The sequence below is a fragment of the Phyllostomus hastatus genome, unplaced genomic scaffold (genome assembly GCF_019186645.2).
Source record: "Phyllostomus hastatus isolate PE091 unplaced genomic scaffold, TTU_PhHast_1.1 phas_scaffold_21, whole genome shotgun sequence".
In the NCBI taxonomy this organism is placed as follows: domain Eukaryota; kingdom Metazoa; phylum Chordata; class Mammalia; order Chiroptera; family Phyllostomidae; genus Phyllostomus; species Phyllostomus hastatus.
The window spans coordinates 20629975-20648853 of NW_025334017.1; the positions used below are offsets into that span (position 1 = coordinate 20629975).

The following is an 18879-nucleotide window of genomic DNA, read 5'->3' on the forward strand; positions in this document are numbered from 1 at the left end:
CGGGGGTCGGTGGCAGAGTCAGGACCAGAACCCGGGTTGCCTAATGTAGGATCTCTTGCCTTGAGTGAGTAAGATGCCCTTTAAAACTACAGCTCAGTTCAGCTGCTTCTTGGTTTGTCTGGGCTAAAGCCTTTACAGAGTTAGCAGACTAGCTGTATTCCAAGAAAAGCCAGAAAACTGTCATTCTACCTCTCAGCCCCGGTTACCCGCTAGGCAGGCGGCCACTGTGGCTTTCTCCCTCTGGAGTTGGGGTTGGTCTTAATGACCTCCTGCATGGAGCCCCAGGCACAGGATTGCTGTCTGTCATTGCCGCTGAAACGCGAGCCCACAGAACGCATTACCCCACAATTACTGCCCCTCAGACGTACGTGACTCACCAGATGTGGAATCCAGATGTGGGGAGCACAGTCTGTGTCAGCATGCAGGGCTGCCAGAGGGGGCCCTAGAAACCTGCTCTGTATCCTGAAACTTCTGATCATCCTGATCCCAGATGGCAGATCCCATTCGTGATGAAAGCATGTTGAAGTGTGTGGGCCCGCCCCCCTCAGTGTGAAAGGAGGTGAAAGGAGGAAGACCCTTTTAGAGGGACGCGTTTTCTTCCTGTGCCCCTGGATTTTTCTGGAGTCCTCGCGTCCATTTCATTTCAGTGGTGGCTTCCAGCTGAGTCTGTGCTCACCCTTGTCTCTGGATGTGGGGCCAGGTGCTTCCTGAAGCTGGCTGCATTTGTTCTTGTCCCCACACGTGTTGACCCTGTGTCTGCAGCGTGCTAGGCGTGTCGTGCTGAGTGTGGGCATCCCTGCAGGGGGAGGCAGGTTCAGGCTCCTCCCTGGCACAGTTTAAAATTTCTCAGGGAAGAAAGATATTAAAGACATAATATCATCCATCCCGGGTGAAGAGAGTTGTGATGCAGGGAGAAGAGGTGCTCCAAGAGCCTGTGACGGAGGGCCATCATCTGGTCTTGAGAAAGCCTCCTGAGAAAAAGACGTTTGGTCTGACACCTAGAGACTGCGGAGTGGGCGAGCCAGAGATGGCGGGTGTTCGGGCCCGGATGCCTGTGTCCTCCCTAAAGTCTCGTGTTGGAATCTGCCCCACCCCGCAAGGTTGTAGTATCAGGAGGTGGGGCCCTTGAGGTGATTACCTCATTGGGAGGTCATGAGTGTGGAGCCCCTGTGAATGGGATTTGTACCGTTTTGAAAGAGACCTCACAATGCTCCCTAGTCCTTTCTGTCCTGTGAGGACACAACCAGAAGGCTGAGAACCGGGAGGGGGCCCTCACCCAGCCATATGGGCACCTGATCCCAGACTTCCAGCCTCCAGAACTGCATGTGATCAATATATTTTTTGCTGTTAAAAGCCACCCAGTGTGTGGTGTTTTATTCTGGCACCCACGGACTGAGACGGAGTGGGGAGCCCTCCCCAGACACAGGAAACAGCACGTGTCAGCACAGGGTCCAGAGAGTGCTGGGTACTGAGTTTTGAGTGCGTGAGAGAGACCGGTGACGGATGGGCTCGGAGAAGCAGGCGTGACAGATCACCTACAGCACTTAGAGTTACATTAAACCACTTGGAGGCCTGGCCTCCCTTGAGAAAACCATTTTAATTTGTCTTCTGAGAATCTCCCAGATGATCTGAGCAGACTCTGCTGACCTAGGATGACCACTGGAGGCAGTGGACCAGGGAACACAGAGGTGATCGATTTGTAAACTAATCACTCCTCTGCCCCAGCACAGCTGAACCAGTTTACCTCTGCAGGTTAAGGGACCTTGGGAAAGTCACTCTCTGGCCATCAGCTTTCTCAACTCTGAAACAAAAGGATTGATCAGTCCATCTCCAAGATCCCTTTCAGCCTGAAAATATAGTGCCTGGCACAGAGTAAGTGCTCCATAAACACTTGCTGAATGAATGAACCTCTCGCTGGGGTGCCCACAGTTCTCCCTAGGCTAAGGTACCCATAGTAGTGAGTCAGGGATGGTGGCTCTTTGCCTGTTAGGGACCCACCGAAGTACTTTCCCTGAGAGGAGTGCCTTTGGCTCCAGGCAGAAGCTGGCTCCAGGTTGGTTTCCAGACGTGGTGAGTACAAAGCTGCTAGATCCTGTGGTCAGGAAGATAACTACAGTACAACTCTGGCATTCTCTAGTTTCCCATGTGTGGTTCTTTGACTTATGAGCAATCCAGAGCATCCCCGACATGCCGAAGCTGGACATTTTGCTGAACGGATGGGAACTGTGTGCTCTGCAAGGCGGGTGTTGGGAGAGAGTGAGGAGCCCCGCTGACCCCAGCATCTCACCCCACTGGTTCTCAGTTCAAATGTCTGCACAAAAGCCCCAGGAGGGGGTCTAGTCGCCCCGCTTTTCAGAGTGGAGAACTGAGGAAATGTTTCCTTTTGCTCGGTGGGTACTAACCGGGAGACCTGTTGTGTGCAGATACTAAATTGATGCTGAGTTGAGAACTCATCACTGCGCTACTGTCTCCTGATCAGATACTCTGAGGGGGCGAGGAGGGGAAAGGTTAAAAACCCAAACTCTCCACGGACTTTTAAAGACAACAAAATTTCAAAACATCTACTACGACAAAAGTGCAAGAGCAGTCAGAAAGTGTGTTTGGAAAGAACTCTGGAAAAATCTGCCACTGCGGGTGAAGACCTGCCCCCAGGGACAGCGACCTCGGGCCCAGCAGGTTCCTAAGGAGAGCAGTGCCTTTCGGCCAGGTCAGGCTCTGACCACTGTGGCTCGGGAGTACCCGGGTGTGGGTGGCCCTCAGGGTCTCGGTGGGAAGACTCACCCAGTCTTCAAGATGCCAGGCGGAGCTGGAGCTAAGAGGACTGCACCGGGCCTGGGGGGAGCTCCAGAAAGAAGGGGTATGCTCAGGGGGTGTCTGGACTCTGGCTAGACAAGGCTGTCCTGAAAGAGTTATAGCTATTTTATTACCTTGGAAAATAGAGTATCCTTAATACAAATTCATGGCAGGGGGAAAAAGTGCTCACCTCCCCAGCCAGCCAGCCAGCAGTCTGTACGGTGGATCACTCAGCTGTATTTCCATTCGAGTCTGCGTGTGGATGTGTTCTGAATTCATGATGACTCCAGACGGTGCCCAGAGAAGTCAGGTCCTGTTCAGAGCAGACAGGAGGGGCCAACTCTGTTCACTTTCTTTTACCGTTATAATTTCAGTTAACATCACGCTTTCCTATCGTTCGAGAATTTTGGCAGCCCTTCTGCTTGAAGGAAGACAGGAAACATCCTTCATATTTGCAGGCTCACCTGAGAACAATGATTTTCAACCTTTTTTTTGTCTCACAGCACACATAGACTAATTACTAAAATTCTGCAGCCCTCCAAAAAATATGTTGTATTTTTTGCTGATCTGACAAAAAAAAATAGGTGCAATTTTGGTTCATTCACTCTGGACAGCTATTGTTGTGTTGGCTATTGTCATTCTTTGATTTGTCTATCCAGGGGAAAAGAGGTCAGTGCCCCTGACTAAATAGTCCGGTATCACATGCTTTAAAAATTCTTGTGGTGCATGGGTTGAAAACTGCTGTCTTAGAACTTAGCGCGGCAGTGAAGTTGGGGAAACCAGAGGATTCAGTGTCAGAAGGTTACATTTTTAGCCTGGTGCTACTACTTATTAGCAGTTGGTCTTGGCAAGCCACTAACCTTAATGTCCCTAGCGGGTGACGGGGAATAACCATGGGCGCCCTAACTAACCCACAGGGTGCATCTCGGGACTCCCCTCCAAAACAAAATACTGCAAAAATGCCTTAGGAAAAACAATATGATCTGTGACTGATTATGGAAGTGATTACGATCTTCAGAGCTTTTACTCAATAACTTCAGTGCATATCAGCCCATCAGCAGATCTTGGAGGCTCTGCCTTCAAAACAGGGCCTCAGTGTGGCCACTCGTCGCCAGCCTTGTTGGGGCTGCCGGGCTCATTGCCTTGGTTTCCTCTGGCTCCTGTGCGGCACCCTCACCTAGGCCCCAGTCTGTGCACGGCAGTCCCTTTAAAATGGAGTCAGATGAGATTCTGTCAAGCTAGTGCTCCCTGCCCCACTGCACTGCCCCCCTCTACCTCCACACGGACCCGGACCTGTTCTCATCCAGCTCCAACCACTTCCTGCGAATCCCCTGTGATCCGCGTCTGATCATTCCCTGCCAGGCTCCTGTTGCCTGGGTCACACTGGTCTCTTTGCCTTTCCCAAAACTTGCCAAGCATGCTCCCACCCTTGCTGCAGTTGGCAGATTCTTTCTCGGGGGTGCTGTTCTTTCCCAGACACCCTGCACTCACTCATCTCCTCCTTCAGGGCTCTGCTCAGTGCTGCCCTTTCTGACTGCAGGGCATAAATCGACAAGGGCCCCCCATGCTCCAACTCAGCAGGCACGCCCTCTCCCCCTTAGCCTGCTTTTTCTCCAAAGCACCTTTCCCCACCTGACGTATATTTGTCTATCTGTTGTCCTCCCCGCTCTTCCCTCCCACCCCTGCTGCCAAGTGTGAGCTTCACAGAGGAGAAACTTTGTTTTATTCATTGTTGTATCTCCAGTGCCTAGAAGAGTGCCTGACTTGTAGAGCAGGGACTTATGAAATATCGTTAACTAAATGAATGGACTACCTAAGAGTGGTGCATGCATGCATAGCTAAGTGGATATGTAGATAAGTTATCCACATTATATGATAGCCAATGAAGTTAAACTTATTTTCTAATATTTACAGGCCACTTGGATCTCTCCTTTTGTAAACTGTCCTTTCAGGTCTTTTGTTCATTTTTCCTATGAAGACGATGATACCATTTAATTTATGTGCTCTTTATATATTAAGAATTTCTGCTTATAGATGTGATTTCTATTTTGAAATGTGCACTATGGAATTAGATACTGTTTTAATTTAGGGTGTCTGAAATGTCATTTAAGATTGAATAAGTCACGGATGTCTGAGTCATTTCCTTCTTGTTTCTCTCATTCCACTTGGGTTCTCAGAATTGGACGCGTGTGCCTTGGGGGAGCATGGCTGTGAGCACTCGTGTGTAAGCAGTGAAGACACCTTTGTGTGCCGGTGCTTTGAAGGGTACATACTCCGTGAAGATGGGAAAACCTGCAGAAGTGAGTTTTTACTGGCGCTGGCTCACATCAGTGAGCCTGTCCTGTGCATGAAATCCTCCGTCCCCGTCTCTGTGTAAGTCGGCTGCTCCCAAATTCAGTGCCACGTGACCACCACATGCAATGTGCAATTCTGGATGGGATCCTGGGTGAGAAAAATGCCAGTAGGTAAAAATTAAGGAAATGCAAACAAGCTGTGGGCTTTGGTTGATATTAGTTGATATCAATATTGGCCCATTAATTACAACATGTATTACACTAATGGAAGATATTATAGGGGAAACTGGGTGTGGGGTTTCTGGGAACTCTCTGTGCTATCTTTTTAGTTTTTCTTTGAATCTAATACTGTTCTAAACAATAAAGTCCATTAAAAATAAAGCAAATGAATGCACAAATGCAAGAAGTCACTGCCGGAGCTACAGCTGAAGTTGCTCATTTATGCCCTGTGACAAGAAGCAGTGGTTTAGTAGCATGGGCTAGTGGAAACCCAAGATTCAATCAACTTCCATTTCTGCCATTTATTAGCTGGGCAAGTTGCTTAACTTCTCTGAGCCTTTGCTTCTTTATTTATAATAATATTGTTGTTCCTGGGAGCACAAATCCCTCCTAGAGACCATCGTGTGATGAGCCCGTTCTTATATCTCAGAAAGCAAAACCTCTTAGATGGGACCAGACACATCTCCGCATAATCAAAGGGGCGTACGTGACCCCAAGCAAGTGATTTCCATCCCTATCAGTCACTTTTCCCCCAAGCTTCTCAAAGCACTTTCCAAAGGGCAACTCGTGTTTGCAGAGATGGGTAACTGGGATTATTACTCTCATTATTCAGGCAGGAAAGGTAAGGTTTCAAAGGGTCAGGTAATTCTCCCAAGTCACATAATGTGTCAGGGACAGAGCCAAAATCGGTTTTCAGTGCTGCTAATCTAAATTGAGGTTTAATTTTCTAAGCAATCACACCAAAAATGTCTCCCTTCTGATATCAGAAACTACATCTGCAGAAAGCTGGTGGTGGATGGCATTTTTATGAGACACTGAATTAGATGCTAGTGAATGGGGACGGGGATGGTGGTGAGGAGATTTTGGAGAGTTAGCCCGAATTAGAGCCACTGACCCGAGGCCTCAATTTCACCATCTTCCCCACTGGTCACTGTGCTCAAAGGGCTCTGCGTTCCAGGGGGCCGACATGAATGGGTCCTGGGAGGCTGATGAAGCCCGGGGAAACTTTATGTTAATGAAATGTTTTAACTTGCTCTGCTGCCCCCAGGGCAAGATGTCTGCCAAGCAGTGGACCATGGCTGTGAGCACATCTGTGTGAACAGCGGCGAGTCGTATGTCTGCAAGTGCTTGGAGGGCTTCCGGCTCGCTGAGGACGGGAGACATTGCAGAAGTAAGTGACGTCCCGCTAGAGATGCACTTGTCCATCTGTGGGCCTTGGTTATATAACTCCATTTAATCTTTAAAATCTTCCATTGCGGTCAATGTCACAATGACAAGTTCCTGCCTTGGGCGCTCTGAAGTGTCTCCTTTAGTTGTTAGGAATCTCTAGGTCAAGGTCCTGAGTTGTCAGGCTCTTTGCTTCTTTTCATTTCCCTCCAGCTGCTGGCCCTCTCCACAAGGGTTGTGTGGACAGTGCCCCGCTGACCATGGGGCTGAATTAGAATCTCTGCGGGCAATCGCTGTGGGCATGAGAGGATAATTACAGGGCTTTAGCTTCTTGGAAGCTCTTATAAGTAAGTGTAGAGGATGTGAGAGGCGCTGAAGGGGTCTTCTGTGGGTTTTACTTACCCACACCGTCATTCGCTTCTATACAGCATGCAGATCAGACTCTGACAGTGTGCTTAGAAGGCATATTAGTCAGGGTTCTCCAGAGAAACAGCACTGATACGATGCATGGGTGTGTGCACATGTATATACACATATGCAGTATACATCTATACAGATGTATATGTGTGACAGATGGATGGACAGACAGAACATGACTATGGGGGCTCGGCAAGTCTGACATCTGCAGGCAGGCCAGCAGCCTTGACATGCACGGAAGAGCTGATGTTGCAGCTCTCATCCAAAGGCAGTCTGCTGGCAGAATTCCGTCTTCTTCGGAGGAACCTCAGTCTTTTTTACTTAGAGCCTTCCACTGCTTAGGTGACGTCCACCCGCATTGTGGAAGATACTCTGCTTTGCTCAGAGTATACTGATTCCAGTGTTAATGTCGTCTGAAAAATACCCTCATGGCAACATCTCGACTGCTGTTTGACCCAACAACTGGGCACCGTAGCACATAAACTTAACCATCACAGCACCCAAAGTTAGAGGCAGAGACACACTAGCTCAGAGAGGTGGGCGTCGGTAGAGCACAGGGCAAGCTCTTTTCTCCACTGAGAGATCCTGAGCTGTCAATCCCTATTTTGGGGGGTTCGGCACTATCATCCTGCTCTTGTGGTACTAGAGTCCCGTGAGCAGAGTGGCCCTGTTTTAGTTAAGGCAAAATGAACTCGTTGGCCTTGAGGTTGACTTGGGGGAATTTCCTTCCAGGCTCCTTTGAGATAACTGGGGCCACTCCATGTATCAGCAAAGCTGGGTTAGAGTGAACTCACTGCTCTCGTTGTCCACCGGGAAGAAGGGCTCCTACCTTTAGCAGGAACAGCTGACTCCTGGAAGCCTGTGGGACCCTGGCCTCACCCTGCAGGGCTCCCTGCACGATCCTGTGTTTTACCTTCACACAGCAATGCCCCTTCTGCGGAGACCCTGTCTACCATGCTGCCATTACGCCTGCCCGAGCCACCTGTTCATGCTTCCTTTTCTGTTTCCATACATGCAAGCGTACCAACACGCACCATTTATCCATCCAACACGTTTGTTGCTTAATAGGTACCACTTCTACCCCTGGGATTTAATCGCTAAGTCAAATCCCTCCACTTTCAAATTCCCACTTTCTAGAAGGGTCTGTAGCACACTGATTGCAATGTTGTAGGAAGCTCCGCCTTTTAGGGAGCTAATGCGAGAAAAGAACCATAGGCTTTCACTCGGTGGAGGAGGAGTACTCAGGAGAGGACATGCCTCATCTGCTAGCAACTTGCTGCAACTCTGGGCAACTCCGTGAAACTTTCTGAGTTTTTTCACTTGTAAGTTCAGTATAATTAGTCCTGCCTTCCCCTTATCACAGGGTGCTGTAAAGATTAAAGGGCTATCACTACATGTACTTCACACATGAGACATGTTCATTAAAACAGGAGTGTTGGGGATTTCCCAACACTCCTCACCGTGCCCTCACCTAAGGACTAGACTGAAAGGGGGCGGTTTAAAATGAGGTTGGAACACAGATGGATTTCTACAAAACGGATCGCTTCCGCGGTCTCTCCTGACACGACCGCCCAGTCCAGCTGGTTTCCGCACTGACCCCCGCTCGCTCCGCATTTTCCTCAGGGAAGGATGCCTGCAAATCGGCCCACCATGGCTGCGAACACATGTGCGTTAACCGCGGTGATTCCTACATCTGCAAATGCTCGGAGGGATTTGTCCTAGCGGAGGATGGAAGACGGTGCAAGAGTAAGTGATCTGAACTTGGCTTTCTGCTTTAATTGGGTTTGGGAGTAACCGCTTTTTGGACTCCTTTCCGGAAACAAATTCCCCACCCATGCTTCTCTCGTGAATATAAATGCGTGTGCACGAACAGAGAGGGGGGAAGGGAGCGGAACTCGGAACTCATGGGAAATCTTTTGAGACCTGTGCTGCGCCCTGTGCTGGAGAGTCTCGTTCAGCCCTGGGCCCTGCACTTCAGGAAGAGGGGGATGGAGCAGAGCTTTAATCCTGCAAAAATAAAACTGCTAAGGCAGCAGGGGAAAAAATTGAGATAACTATTTTATAAGCTCAGATTAGAGAAGGCCTTTCTAAACACGACATGAAACATAAAAGACATAGAAACAAAAAAAGGAAAATGTATAGTAAGAGATTAAAGCTATGATACCTTTTTTTAACCTATCAGTTACAGAGATCAAAAAGCTGATGATCCTTTATGTTGGCAAAGGTGTACGATAATAGGTAACTGGAAGTTTATCATTAAGTGTCGGAATCAGTAGAACATTGAGAAGGGAAATTCTGTTAATATTTTTAAGGCAATTCAACTTGTAGGAGTTTATCCTACCAATGTGTGCATGTATTCCTGAAACTATATATATATAAAAGAACATTTTGTGCAATTTTATTTGTATCAGCAAAAAACTGGGAACAAGGTAAATCTCTATCCATAAGAGACTGATTAGGTCAAGTGTGGTACGACTGTACAGCGGAACACTACACAGCTGTTTGAAAGAGTGAAGCAGCTGTAGACATCCTCCAGATACTTTTTTCACCCAAAATATCCTCAAGATTTTTTGGGTGAAAAAAATGGCTCTGAATGGTTTTTATAGTATATTACTATTGATATATTTTGGAAGAGGCTCCCTATAATATATATTTTATATATATATATCTATATCTATATACACACACATACACACACATATACATAGAGCAACAGATACACAGACACATACACTCTTTTATAATGATTGAATTTTGTTCCATATGCCTGTATTATTTTACAGAAAAAAAATTAAGAAAAGGCCTAGAGAAAAAAATGTAGAAAGCACCATGGTGAGGAAGTTCAGCATGATGTTAAGTGAAAAATAAAGGAAGAAACTGGGGTCTTTCTAGAAAAGAAGACTTGAGATACCATTCACTTACCAAAGTGACTGTCACCTCGAGACGCGTCCCCCCCCCCCCCCCGGCCGCCCCAGGGAAGGGAAGGAGACTGTCGAGGGGCTGCTGTACAGCGCAGGTGGAGGACAAAGAGATTCTCTCTCTGGGAAGCCTTGTGATGGACTTGCTAAGATCATGAGCTTTGTGTCAGACAGATCTGGGTTTAAACCCCCATTCGTACACTTGTGTGAACTTCAGCAGATTCTGTATTTAAATTCTCTGAGTCTCAGTTTTTTCATCTATAACATGAGAAATAAATAAGATGACATATTTAAAGGTGCTCAGCCCGCCTAGTGCTGGCACATTCTAAGTGCTTGACAAATGACATCCGTTGTCATCGTCAATGGCAGAGCTGTCCAAAGATGGGGCTCCGGGGGCGAGGCGAGGCGAGGCGAGGTGAGGTGCTCCTCGTCAGGAGAGGTGTTCAGGCAGCTGGGCGGGGATGTTGTACAGATGTCAGCAACAGGGGGCACTGCACTACACGAACTTTAAAGGTCTTATTCAACCCTGAAATTCTGGAACTCCGAGAAGATTAAGTCCTGAAAGTCAATCAATCGACTTGACTGCCAAAAAGAAAATGCCCAAGGAAAGCTGGAGTGACCCTCCTGCAAAGAGGTAGCCAGCAGGTGGGGCTTCATTGCTCCAGGGTGGGAAAGCAGAAGTCTGGCCCCCTTGTCCCGATGTCCTTGCACTCCACCTAGCATCCTTGTTTCCTGAGGAGCCTGCGTGCCCCTCTGTGCGTGGAGCCTTCATGGCCTGGTTCTGTTCTGCACAAAAAGAGTGTATGAAGGAGAGGAAAACTCAGACTCACAGATATAATTATTCCAGTATTTCTGAAATCTGCTAGAGATCCACATGCACTTTGCCTGACTGTTGTCTTTGTTGTTTTTTGGTTGGTTCAGGAACAGACTGTGAATGTAAATGGAACTCTGAACTGGCCTTTTCTTCTTTCACTGATAAAGAATCAGTAAGTTGAGTAATGAGGACAAGTATTTAATGGAGAAAGAGAGGAGCCCAACCCTCTGATACACACATGCACACACATATACCCATTAGTATGTTATTTAGGCCAGGCATAGAAATATTTTTGTGTGTGTGTGCCTTTACTTGCTTATATTGTTGTGCTTCACTTTCAAAGATTAGACAGCTTCTTGATATATAAGAGAGAATGTTATGAGGTCATCCATTTGGGATGTGTAAATGTCTTATGTAGCCCTAAGTAACAAAAAATCTCTCCACACCCAGATTGCTTAAGTATTTGCATAAAGCTCTTACTGTCAACCATCTGAGCTGCCTGGAAAGCTTTTATGTAGAGAAAGAATTCCCAGTGATAATTCATGTTTACATTGTAATAGGTCAGTAGGGTACTTACAGGTAGGTGTGCTACCCAATGGGCACCACTTCCTTTATTCTGTCAACAAGCATTTATTGAACACCTATTATGTGCCAGGTTCTGGGGGCGGGTACAGAAGTGAATGAGATATGGCCCCTGATGTGGAGGAACTGGCAGACTAGAGGAGGAGACCCACCCATAGTCAGCTATTGCAGGGTGTGTAGAGTACACTGGATGATAAGCAACTTGGTGTCGGAATTTTGTCTGGGTCACTATTGCATCCTGCTGTGCCTGCTGCCCTGCATGAGGCAGATGCTCAATAAGCAAAGTTTGGTTGGGTAAGTTAGTAGTGTGAGGGGTACACACAGGGCACCTAATACAAGCTGGTTTTCTAGGAAAGCTCTCCGCAAAAGGTGATAGCTGGGATGAATTTTAAGAATTTTCTTCTCCAACCTGAAACACTAATTCAAAAAAATATAAGCACCTCTGTATTCATAGCAGCATTATTTACAATAACCGAGATCTGGAAACAGCCCAAGTGCCCATCAATAAATAAGTGGATAAAAAAAATTATGGTATATTTACACAATGGAATATTACTTGGTCATGAAAAGGAGGGAACTCTTACTTGGTCATGAAAAGGAAGGTCTATCCATGCAACAGTCTATCCATTCTCCATGGACAGACCTGGAGAATATTATGCCAAGTGAAAATAAGCCAGTCAGAGAAAGACAAATAGCACATGATCTCACTTATATGTGGACTCTAATGAACAAAATAAACTAACTAACAAAACAGAAACAAAATCTTATCAACAGAGACCAGCCTGACACCTGTCAGAGGAGAGGGAGGTTGGGGGACTACATAAAGAAGGTGAAGGGATTGAGAAGAAGGAAAAGAAATCACACAGATACGGACAATGGTACGGCGACTGCCAGAGGGGAAGGGGTGGGGGGAGTTGGCAAGGGGCAAAAGTGGACAAAGGGCGGTAGGAGGAGACTTGACTTTGGGTGGTGAGCACACAATGCAGTGTGTAGAAGATGTGTTACAGAGTTGTACACTTGAAAGCTTTATGGTTTTATTAACCAATGTCATCCCGATAAATTCAATAAAAAATATGCATAAAGCTCCATAAACAAACAAACAAAAAAATTTCCTTCTCGTTCTCTGTCAGAATGGCAGCACTGGGGGCTAGAGTGAAGTTGCAGGAATATGCTGGGTGCTGTCAGACTCTTTGGTGCACTTCACACACAGTCCCTCCCAGACCCGCTGTCAGGGACCCAGGGTGCAGCTTGGACCCGGACCCTCGGCAGTTTGTACCTCTGCCGTGTGTCTCTCCCGACACGCTCGTCTGTGTGTTAGCTAAAGAACACAGGCAGTTCTCCACAGAGGTTATGCCTCCAACTGAAGCATAGCTTTCTCCTATTCTTGGGTGTAACGATCTTTTAACATCAGTTACCTGTGCCCACTTCCCTTTCATTCTCACAGGATGCTCTGAAGGCCCAATTGACCTGGTCTTTGTGATCGATGGATCCAAGAGCCTTGGAGAAGATAATTTTGAGATTGTGAAGCAGTTTGTCACCGGAATTATAGATTCCTTGGCGATCTCCCCCAAAGCCGCTCGAGTGGGGCTGCTCCAGTATTCCACGCAGGTCCGCACAGAGTTCACCCTGAGGGACTTCAGCTCGGCCAAGGACATGAAAAAGGCCGTGGCCCACATGAAATACATGGGCAAGGGCTCCATGACGGGGCTGGCCCTGAAGCACATGTTTGAGAGAAGCTTCACCCAAGTCGAAGGGGCCAGGCCTCTCTCTGCACGGGTGCCCCGCGTGGCCATCGTGTTCACAGACGGTCGGGCCCAGGACGACGTCTCCGAGTGGGCCAGCAAAGCCAAGGCCAATGGTAAAGTGGGCTGGGGGTGGGGTTTACACTACTCGGGGTTCAGGTTTCTTAAACCCACTGGGTGGTCACAGCTGGCCCCAGAAATGAGTCTTTGAGCCTACAGTACAGAAAGGCTCCATCAACTGCTGCTGTACACCTTTACTAGAGTGCCATCTAGAGGCCTGAAAGGGAGTTAAGGGATGGGCCAGATGCAAAAATTGCAGATTGGGAGATTAGTCTAGACCCAGACCACGCCTGAGCAACCATCTACTGCACGTGACTATCCAGGTTGTGGCCTCCAGTGGAGAGAATCAGTCATGTAAGTGCTGTGTAACCACAGGTGAGTACACAACAGTCCTCTGACGCCGGTGAAAATAGATCCTGGTGGGAGGAATTTTTACAGATACCTTTTTTTAAATCAATAGTGCAAGTGAACACTAAAAGCATAAAAGCCTCAAGAGAGCAAATACTCTTGTGTTTGCAAGAGGCAAAAGGTAGCTTTTGAGAAAATCAAAGTGTTGCAGGAGGTTGTGACTCGAAGCTCTCATTGCTCAATAGAATCCAGCCTCTGCTCTCAGGGGTTTCTGACCCCACCTGTACTGCAGGAGGACTGGAGGTTACTTTAGTTGTGGGTAGATGTAAAGTGTAGCCCCTGGAAATGGAAAAGCAAAAGCTAGGATGGTTGGTAGAGACAGCTTAAGGCAAAGGGGCTTCTTTGCGGAGACAAGAAAACTTGAGGCTGTGAAGCAGCTTCCTTAACAGCCACGGTCTTTAAGAACCTGTGGAGGACACACAGCCTCAGCAGGTCCTGTGAGGCAGGAAAGGGTGTGTGCACACTGGGGCTTCATGGGGGACGTCATGGACCCAGTGCCTAGGCCTGGCACGCAGGACCTGTGTGACTAACACTGGCCGAGTGAACGAACAAAGGGGTGGAAGTGCTAGCAATCCTGCTGGGGAACCCATCCCTCTCAGTCGGCCTTTGTGGAGGAGGCCGTGTGGTTGTTATTGCTTCCCTCACTGTTCACGACTTTTTCTGAGGCCACAGAATAGCAGCCACAGACAAGCGTCCTGCCGGTCATCCGGGTGGCTGCTCGCTCTCAGTTCCTCTGCAGCTAGACTAGCCTGTGAGTGAAGGCGCCTGCCAAACCCACGGGTCCTAGAGCCTGCGTTCTTAAAATGCTGGGAAAGCATCTTCCCGAAAGGCAGCGGGCAACCTTTGTATGTGTCACACTGAAATCGATCTACCTTCCTTTCCCCACAACTCACTTTCCCACAAATCACCCAAAAGCAGGTGGAAGGAGAAACACGTTTGTTTGGTTGTTGAACCAACAAATATATCTGAAGCGATATCCTCTAATGAATGTAATTATTCCTATGCATAGCTAACACAACCTTAAAACAGTAATTGCCCTTTTTAGGAAGTTGCACATAAACTCACTGGGCTCCCAGACAAATATGCTGAACTTGGCTGTTGACCTTATGCAGACTTAGAACAAGGAATAACTCTTGCCCCCTGGCATAAAGAGCCATTTTTATGTGTATTTTTCTTAAAAATGTAGTCTAATGAATTAGCCAGAGTAAGATATCCATGCTGAAAAAACGTTGGCCATCAAGCACAACTTCAGGTCTTCGTGTCTTACTCTCGAATAAAGAATACACGGGGAAGGGAGTCTCAGGGTTAATACTGTTCAGAGATGCTTTTGGAGCAATCTCTTATGTCTTGGTATCTGACGTTGATTCTCGGGTTTGTTGTGGTTTCTGACTTTGGGGATTTCCAAGGGTCCACAAGTTCTCCCTTTTAGCTTAGCACCTCCTCACAAGGCTTTGTCTTCCCCAGGCGGGTGGGGGCGGGCAGAGTGCTACTTCGTGTTGCCCCAGGTCACTTACCATTCCCACCTGTACCTTTGAGAAGGCGAAACTAGGTTATAAGGTCATAAAATGCCTGCTTCTTAGACCTACCCCAGAAGAGATTCCCGTTCAGTAAGCTGTAAGGCAGTGCTCTTTTCCACTTGATCCACGGGGCTAGTTCTAAGAAAAGTTAGGACTTGTTAACTAACCTTGCCCAGAGCTGAGCAACAGGTTGGCGGTCCAGCTGCCCAACCTCACCTAGATGCCTCACCTTCCCCTTTTGGATCCCTGTCTTCTGCTCACAGCACCAAAATAAAAATGGTGAGAAAATAAAGGGAGGTCGACACAGAAATCACCCCACTCAACCTGTAGCCGGCGTTGGGTGCAGTGCACGCGACTCCCAGGCCGTGGGAACACAGCCCTAACGACCCGTTCTTGTTTTGCTCTGTGCCTTAGGTGTAACTATGTACGCCGTTGGGGTAGGGAAAGCCATTGAGGAAGAACTGCAAGAGATCGCCTCGAAACCCACCAACAAGCATCTCTTCTATGCTGAAGACTTCAGCACAATGGGCGAGATAAGTGACAAACTGAAGAAAGGCATCTGTGAAGGTACTGCAGCTTGTGTCTAGGAGAACTCTTAGCAAACAGGGCAGCACGGACCCTTGAATGGGAAATTCTCGACCCCTTCCTTCAGAGTGCTCCGAAAAGCACCTCCCTGGTGGGCAGGGCCAGTAAGCACAGGAAGCACAGAAAGTGGAAGAGGGGAGAGAGGAGGCAAAACTGACAAACGACATTGCTTGGTGCTTGCTTTGTGCTGAGCAATGTGATAAGTGTTTTGACACACTGGCATACTTAATCCTGAACCAAAAAAAGAAAAAAGAAAAAGCCTTTAGAGATGGTCATCTAAGAAACAAATATCACATAAATCGGGGAGCTGATGCATGATTTCAGGATGCACCCCTGTAACTGGAGTGGAAAGTGATGGTAGTCCGTCCAAGCCCACTGTTTAAAATCGAAGGATATCTTTCTGCATGGACCACGTCCGCGTACAGAGCACGAGACTGTCCTTTAGAATTCAGATTTTGTTGTGGACGAGAGCTCTCCGCGCCTTCCTCCAGTTGCTGTGCCCTCCGTGAGGCATGCTGGCGCACAGTGGTCCTGCCCAGTTTCCCTTTTACTCCCACCCCAGGTTCAGTCGCTGCTGAAACCCCAGTCTAAGTGACACATCTTACTTCTCTAAAGGGAAAAACCACGTGAGGAAGGGAGACCAGGGAGGGAAGGCCTTTCAGATTTCTACTGTGAGAAGATAATGTTTTGCCTCAAGGCTGTTTCATTCAGGTTGAAACAAGTGGAGCTTTTGCCTCCGCAACTTAATCCTTGGACAACTTTAACTTTTTTTCCCACCTCACCTTCTAGATATGATATTTGGGGGGCATTCTTAACTAAGATGCACTTAAAGGGTCCAGGCTTCCCTCACTGGAGAAAACCACCCTAGAGTCGTCTTGGATTAACCTGGTGACTGATTTCTTTTTGAATTTGTGGTGTTACCAAATGATACCGAAATACCCTGGGTTAGGGCAGGTAGGTGAGGAGTTGGTCTGGGACCCATTTCCTAAAGAACACACGTGTGCATGCAGACAACTGTCACTGCTTTTGGTCTTTCTCTTCTCAGCTTTGGAAGACTCTGATGGAAGTCAGGACTCCCCAGCTGGGGAACTGCCAAAGAGGGTTCACCAGCCAACAGGTAAATTTTTAAAAGCAGTGTTTTTGGAAACTTTGGTGGATACTTCCTCCGTGTTTGCTCCCTAGACAAAAGTTGTAAAGGACTGAAAGAGAAGTATGAGCCCTGCTGAAGTAGGTCCTGCTCTGTGGGTTGGGTCCCTGCACAGCTGATCCTCCACGGTGGTTGGAGGTCAGTGGTCAGTGGTCAGAGCCACTCCTTGCAGTTGATTGGTCTGGCAATAAATCCCTCCCACCAACGTACCAACAACAATCAAGACTCAAGTACAACAGGAGGATGTCCACAGCCCACATGGGGGGTCTCACCTCAAGTGCCCACCCAGCCTTGTCGATCTGGGAGGCTGTGCCGTTGGATCCTAAGGACAACTACTACATTCGGTCACTCTACCAAGGCCGGGAGACGTAGCAGCTCCACCTAATGCATAGAAACAAACACAGGGAGGCTGCCAAAATGAAAAGATGAAGAAACATGTCCTAAAAGAACATAACAAAACTCCAGAAAAATAACTAAACAAAATAGACAAGCAATCTACTAGATGCAAAGTTCAAAACACTGGTTATAAGGATGCTCAGTGAACTTAGTGAGAATTTCAGTGCATGAAAGAGGACCAGTCAGAATTGAAGTATACACTAACTGAAATGAAGAATAATTTACAGGGAATCAACAGTAGACTAGATAAAGTTGAGAATCAAATCAGTCATTTGGAGTATAGGGAAGCAAAGACAAACAAGCAAAACAAAACCACCCAGTCAGAAGAGCAAAAGAAAAAAGAATCCAAAGAATTAAGAGCAGAAAACTGAAAACGTATTTGAAAAAATAATGACAGAAAACTTCCCTAACCTGGAGAAGGAAATAGACATGCAAGCCTAGGAAGCACAGAGAATCACAAAGATGAACCCAAAGATGTTGCGCCAAAGGTTATAGACAAAGAGAGAATCTTAGAAGCGTTAAGAGAAAAGAAGTTAGTTACCTACAAGGTTGCTCCCATAAAATTGTCAGCTGACTCCTCAACAGAAACTTGGCAGTCCAGGGGGGACTGGCAAGAAATATTCAATGTGATGAAAAGCAAGTACCTACAACCAAGATAATTCTACCCAGCAATCATTTAGAATCCAAGGACAGACTAAGACCTTCCCAGACAGGAAAAAGCTAAAGGAGTTTATCACCACCAAAGCAGTATTATGTAAAATGTGAGAGGGTCATCTTTAAAAAGAAGAAAAAATGTGCCCTAGTTGGTGTAGCTCAGTGGATTGAGCACCGGCCTATGAACCAAAATGTTGCTGGTTCAATTCCCTGTCAGGGTACGTGCCTGGGTTTCAGGCCAGGTCTCTAGCTGGGGGTGTGCACGAGGCAATGGAGTAATGTTTCTCTCCCATTCTTTCTGACTCCCTTAAATACCCTCTCTCTGAAAATAAATAAGTAAAATATTTAAAAAATAAGAAGAAAAAATGGTAAAAAATAGTAACAATAAAATAAGAAATATATACCTATCAACAATTGAATATAAAAAACAAAAACAGGCAGAACAGAAACAGACTTACAAAGAACATTTTGACAGTTACCAGATGGGAGGAGGTTGGGGGGGCAGGTGAAAAAGGTGAAGGGATTAAGAAGTCCAAATTGGTTGTTACAGAATAGTCATGGGGATGTAAAGTACAGATAGGGAATACAGTCAGTAATATTCTAATAACTATGTGTGGTGTCAGATGGGTATGAGATTTATTGGGATGATCACTTAGTAAGTTGTATAATGCCCAATCACTGGGGTGTACACCTGGAACTATTATAATAATGCATGTGAACTGTAGTAATTAAAAACTAAACATGATTTTAAAATGAAATGAAAGTAAGATTTGAATTATGCTAACTGTGGCTTTTTCCCTCTCAATCAGATAGGATGCAGTTACTCCACACCTTAGCCATGTTTGGTAATAGCTTCTCTGCCAAGTCTCATTGCCGCAGTGTATCCTAACACTACATACCGCATGCTGGGAATGCCAAGGGTTTTACTCTGACATCTGAGCTTTTTTATACCACAGTCGTGTTAGGCAGGTTTGACTTCATTTTTCTTTCTCTTTACAGAATCTGAGCCACTCACCATAAGTATCCAAGACCTACTTTCCTGTTCTAATTTTGCAGTGCAACACAGATACCTGTTTGAAGGAGACAGTCTTTCACGGTCTACACAAAAGCTGTCCCATTCCACAAAATCTTCAGGTAATTCCCAGTAAAATACTACTGTAGGTTAA

General features: G+C 46.9%; 1 protein-coding gene across 3 annotated transcripts in view; it reads left to right on the forward strand.

The window, feature by feature from the left end:
- MATN2 (matrilin 2) overlaps window positions 1–18879 on the forward strand; it is a 125139-nt gene that overhangs the window by 103604 nt on the left and 2656 nt on the right. For 2 of the 3 annotated variants that reach the window (XM_045861397.1, XM_045861398.1), the window contains exons 11-17: window positions 4971–5093; window positions 6355–6477; window positions 8514–8636; window positions 12649–13062; window positions 15346–15498; window positions 16562–16633; window positions 18713–18847. In XM_045861397.1, the coding sequence (XP_045717353.1) occupies window positions 4971–5093; window positions 6355–6477; window positions 8514–8636; window positions 12649–13062; window positions 15346–15498; window positions 16562–16633; window positions 18713–18847 (1143 nt within the window). The remainder of the gene's footprint in view (window positions 1–4970; window positions 5094–6354; window positions 6478–8513; window positions 8637–12648; window positions 13063–15345; window positions 15499–16561; window positions 16634–18712; window positions 18848–18879) is intronic. The other variant, XM_045861400.1, reaches the window with a different exon arrangement.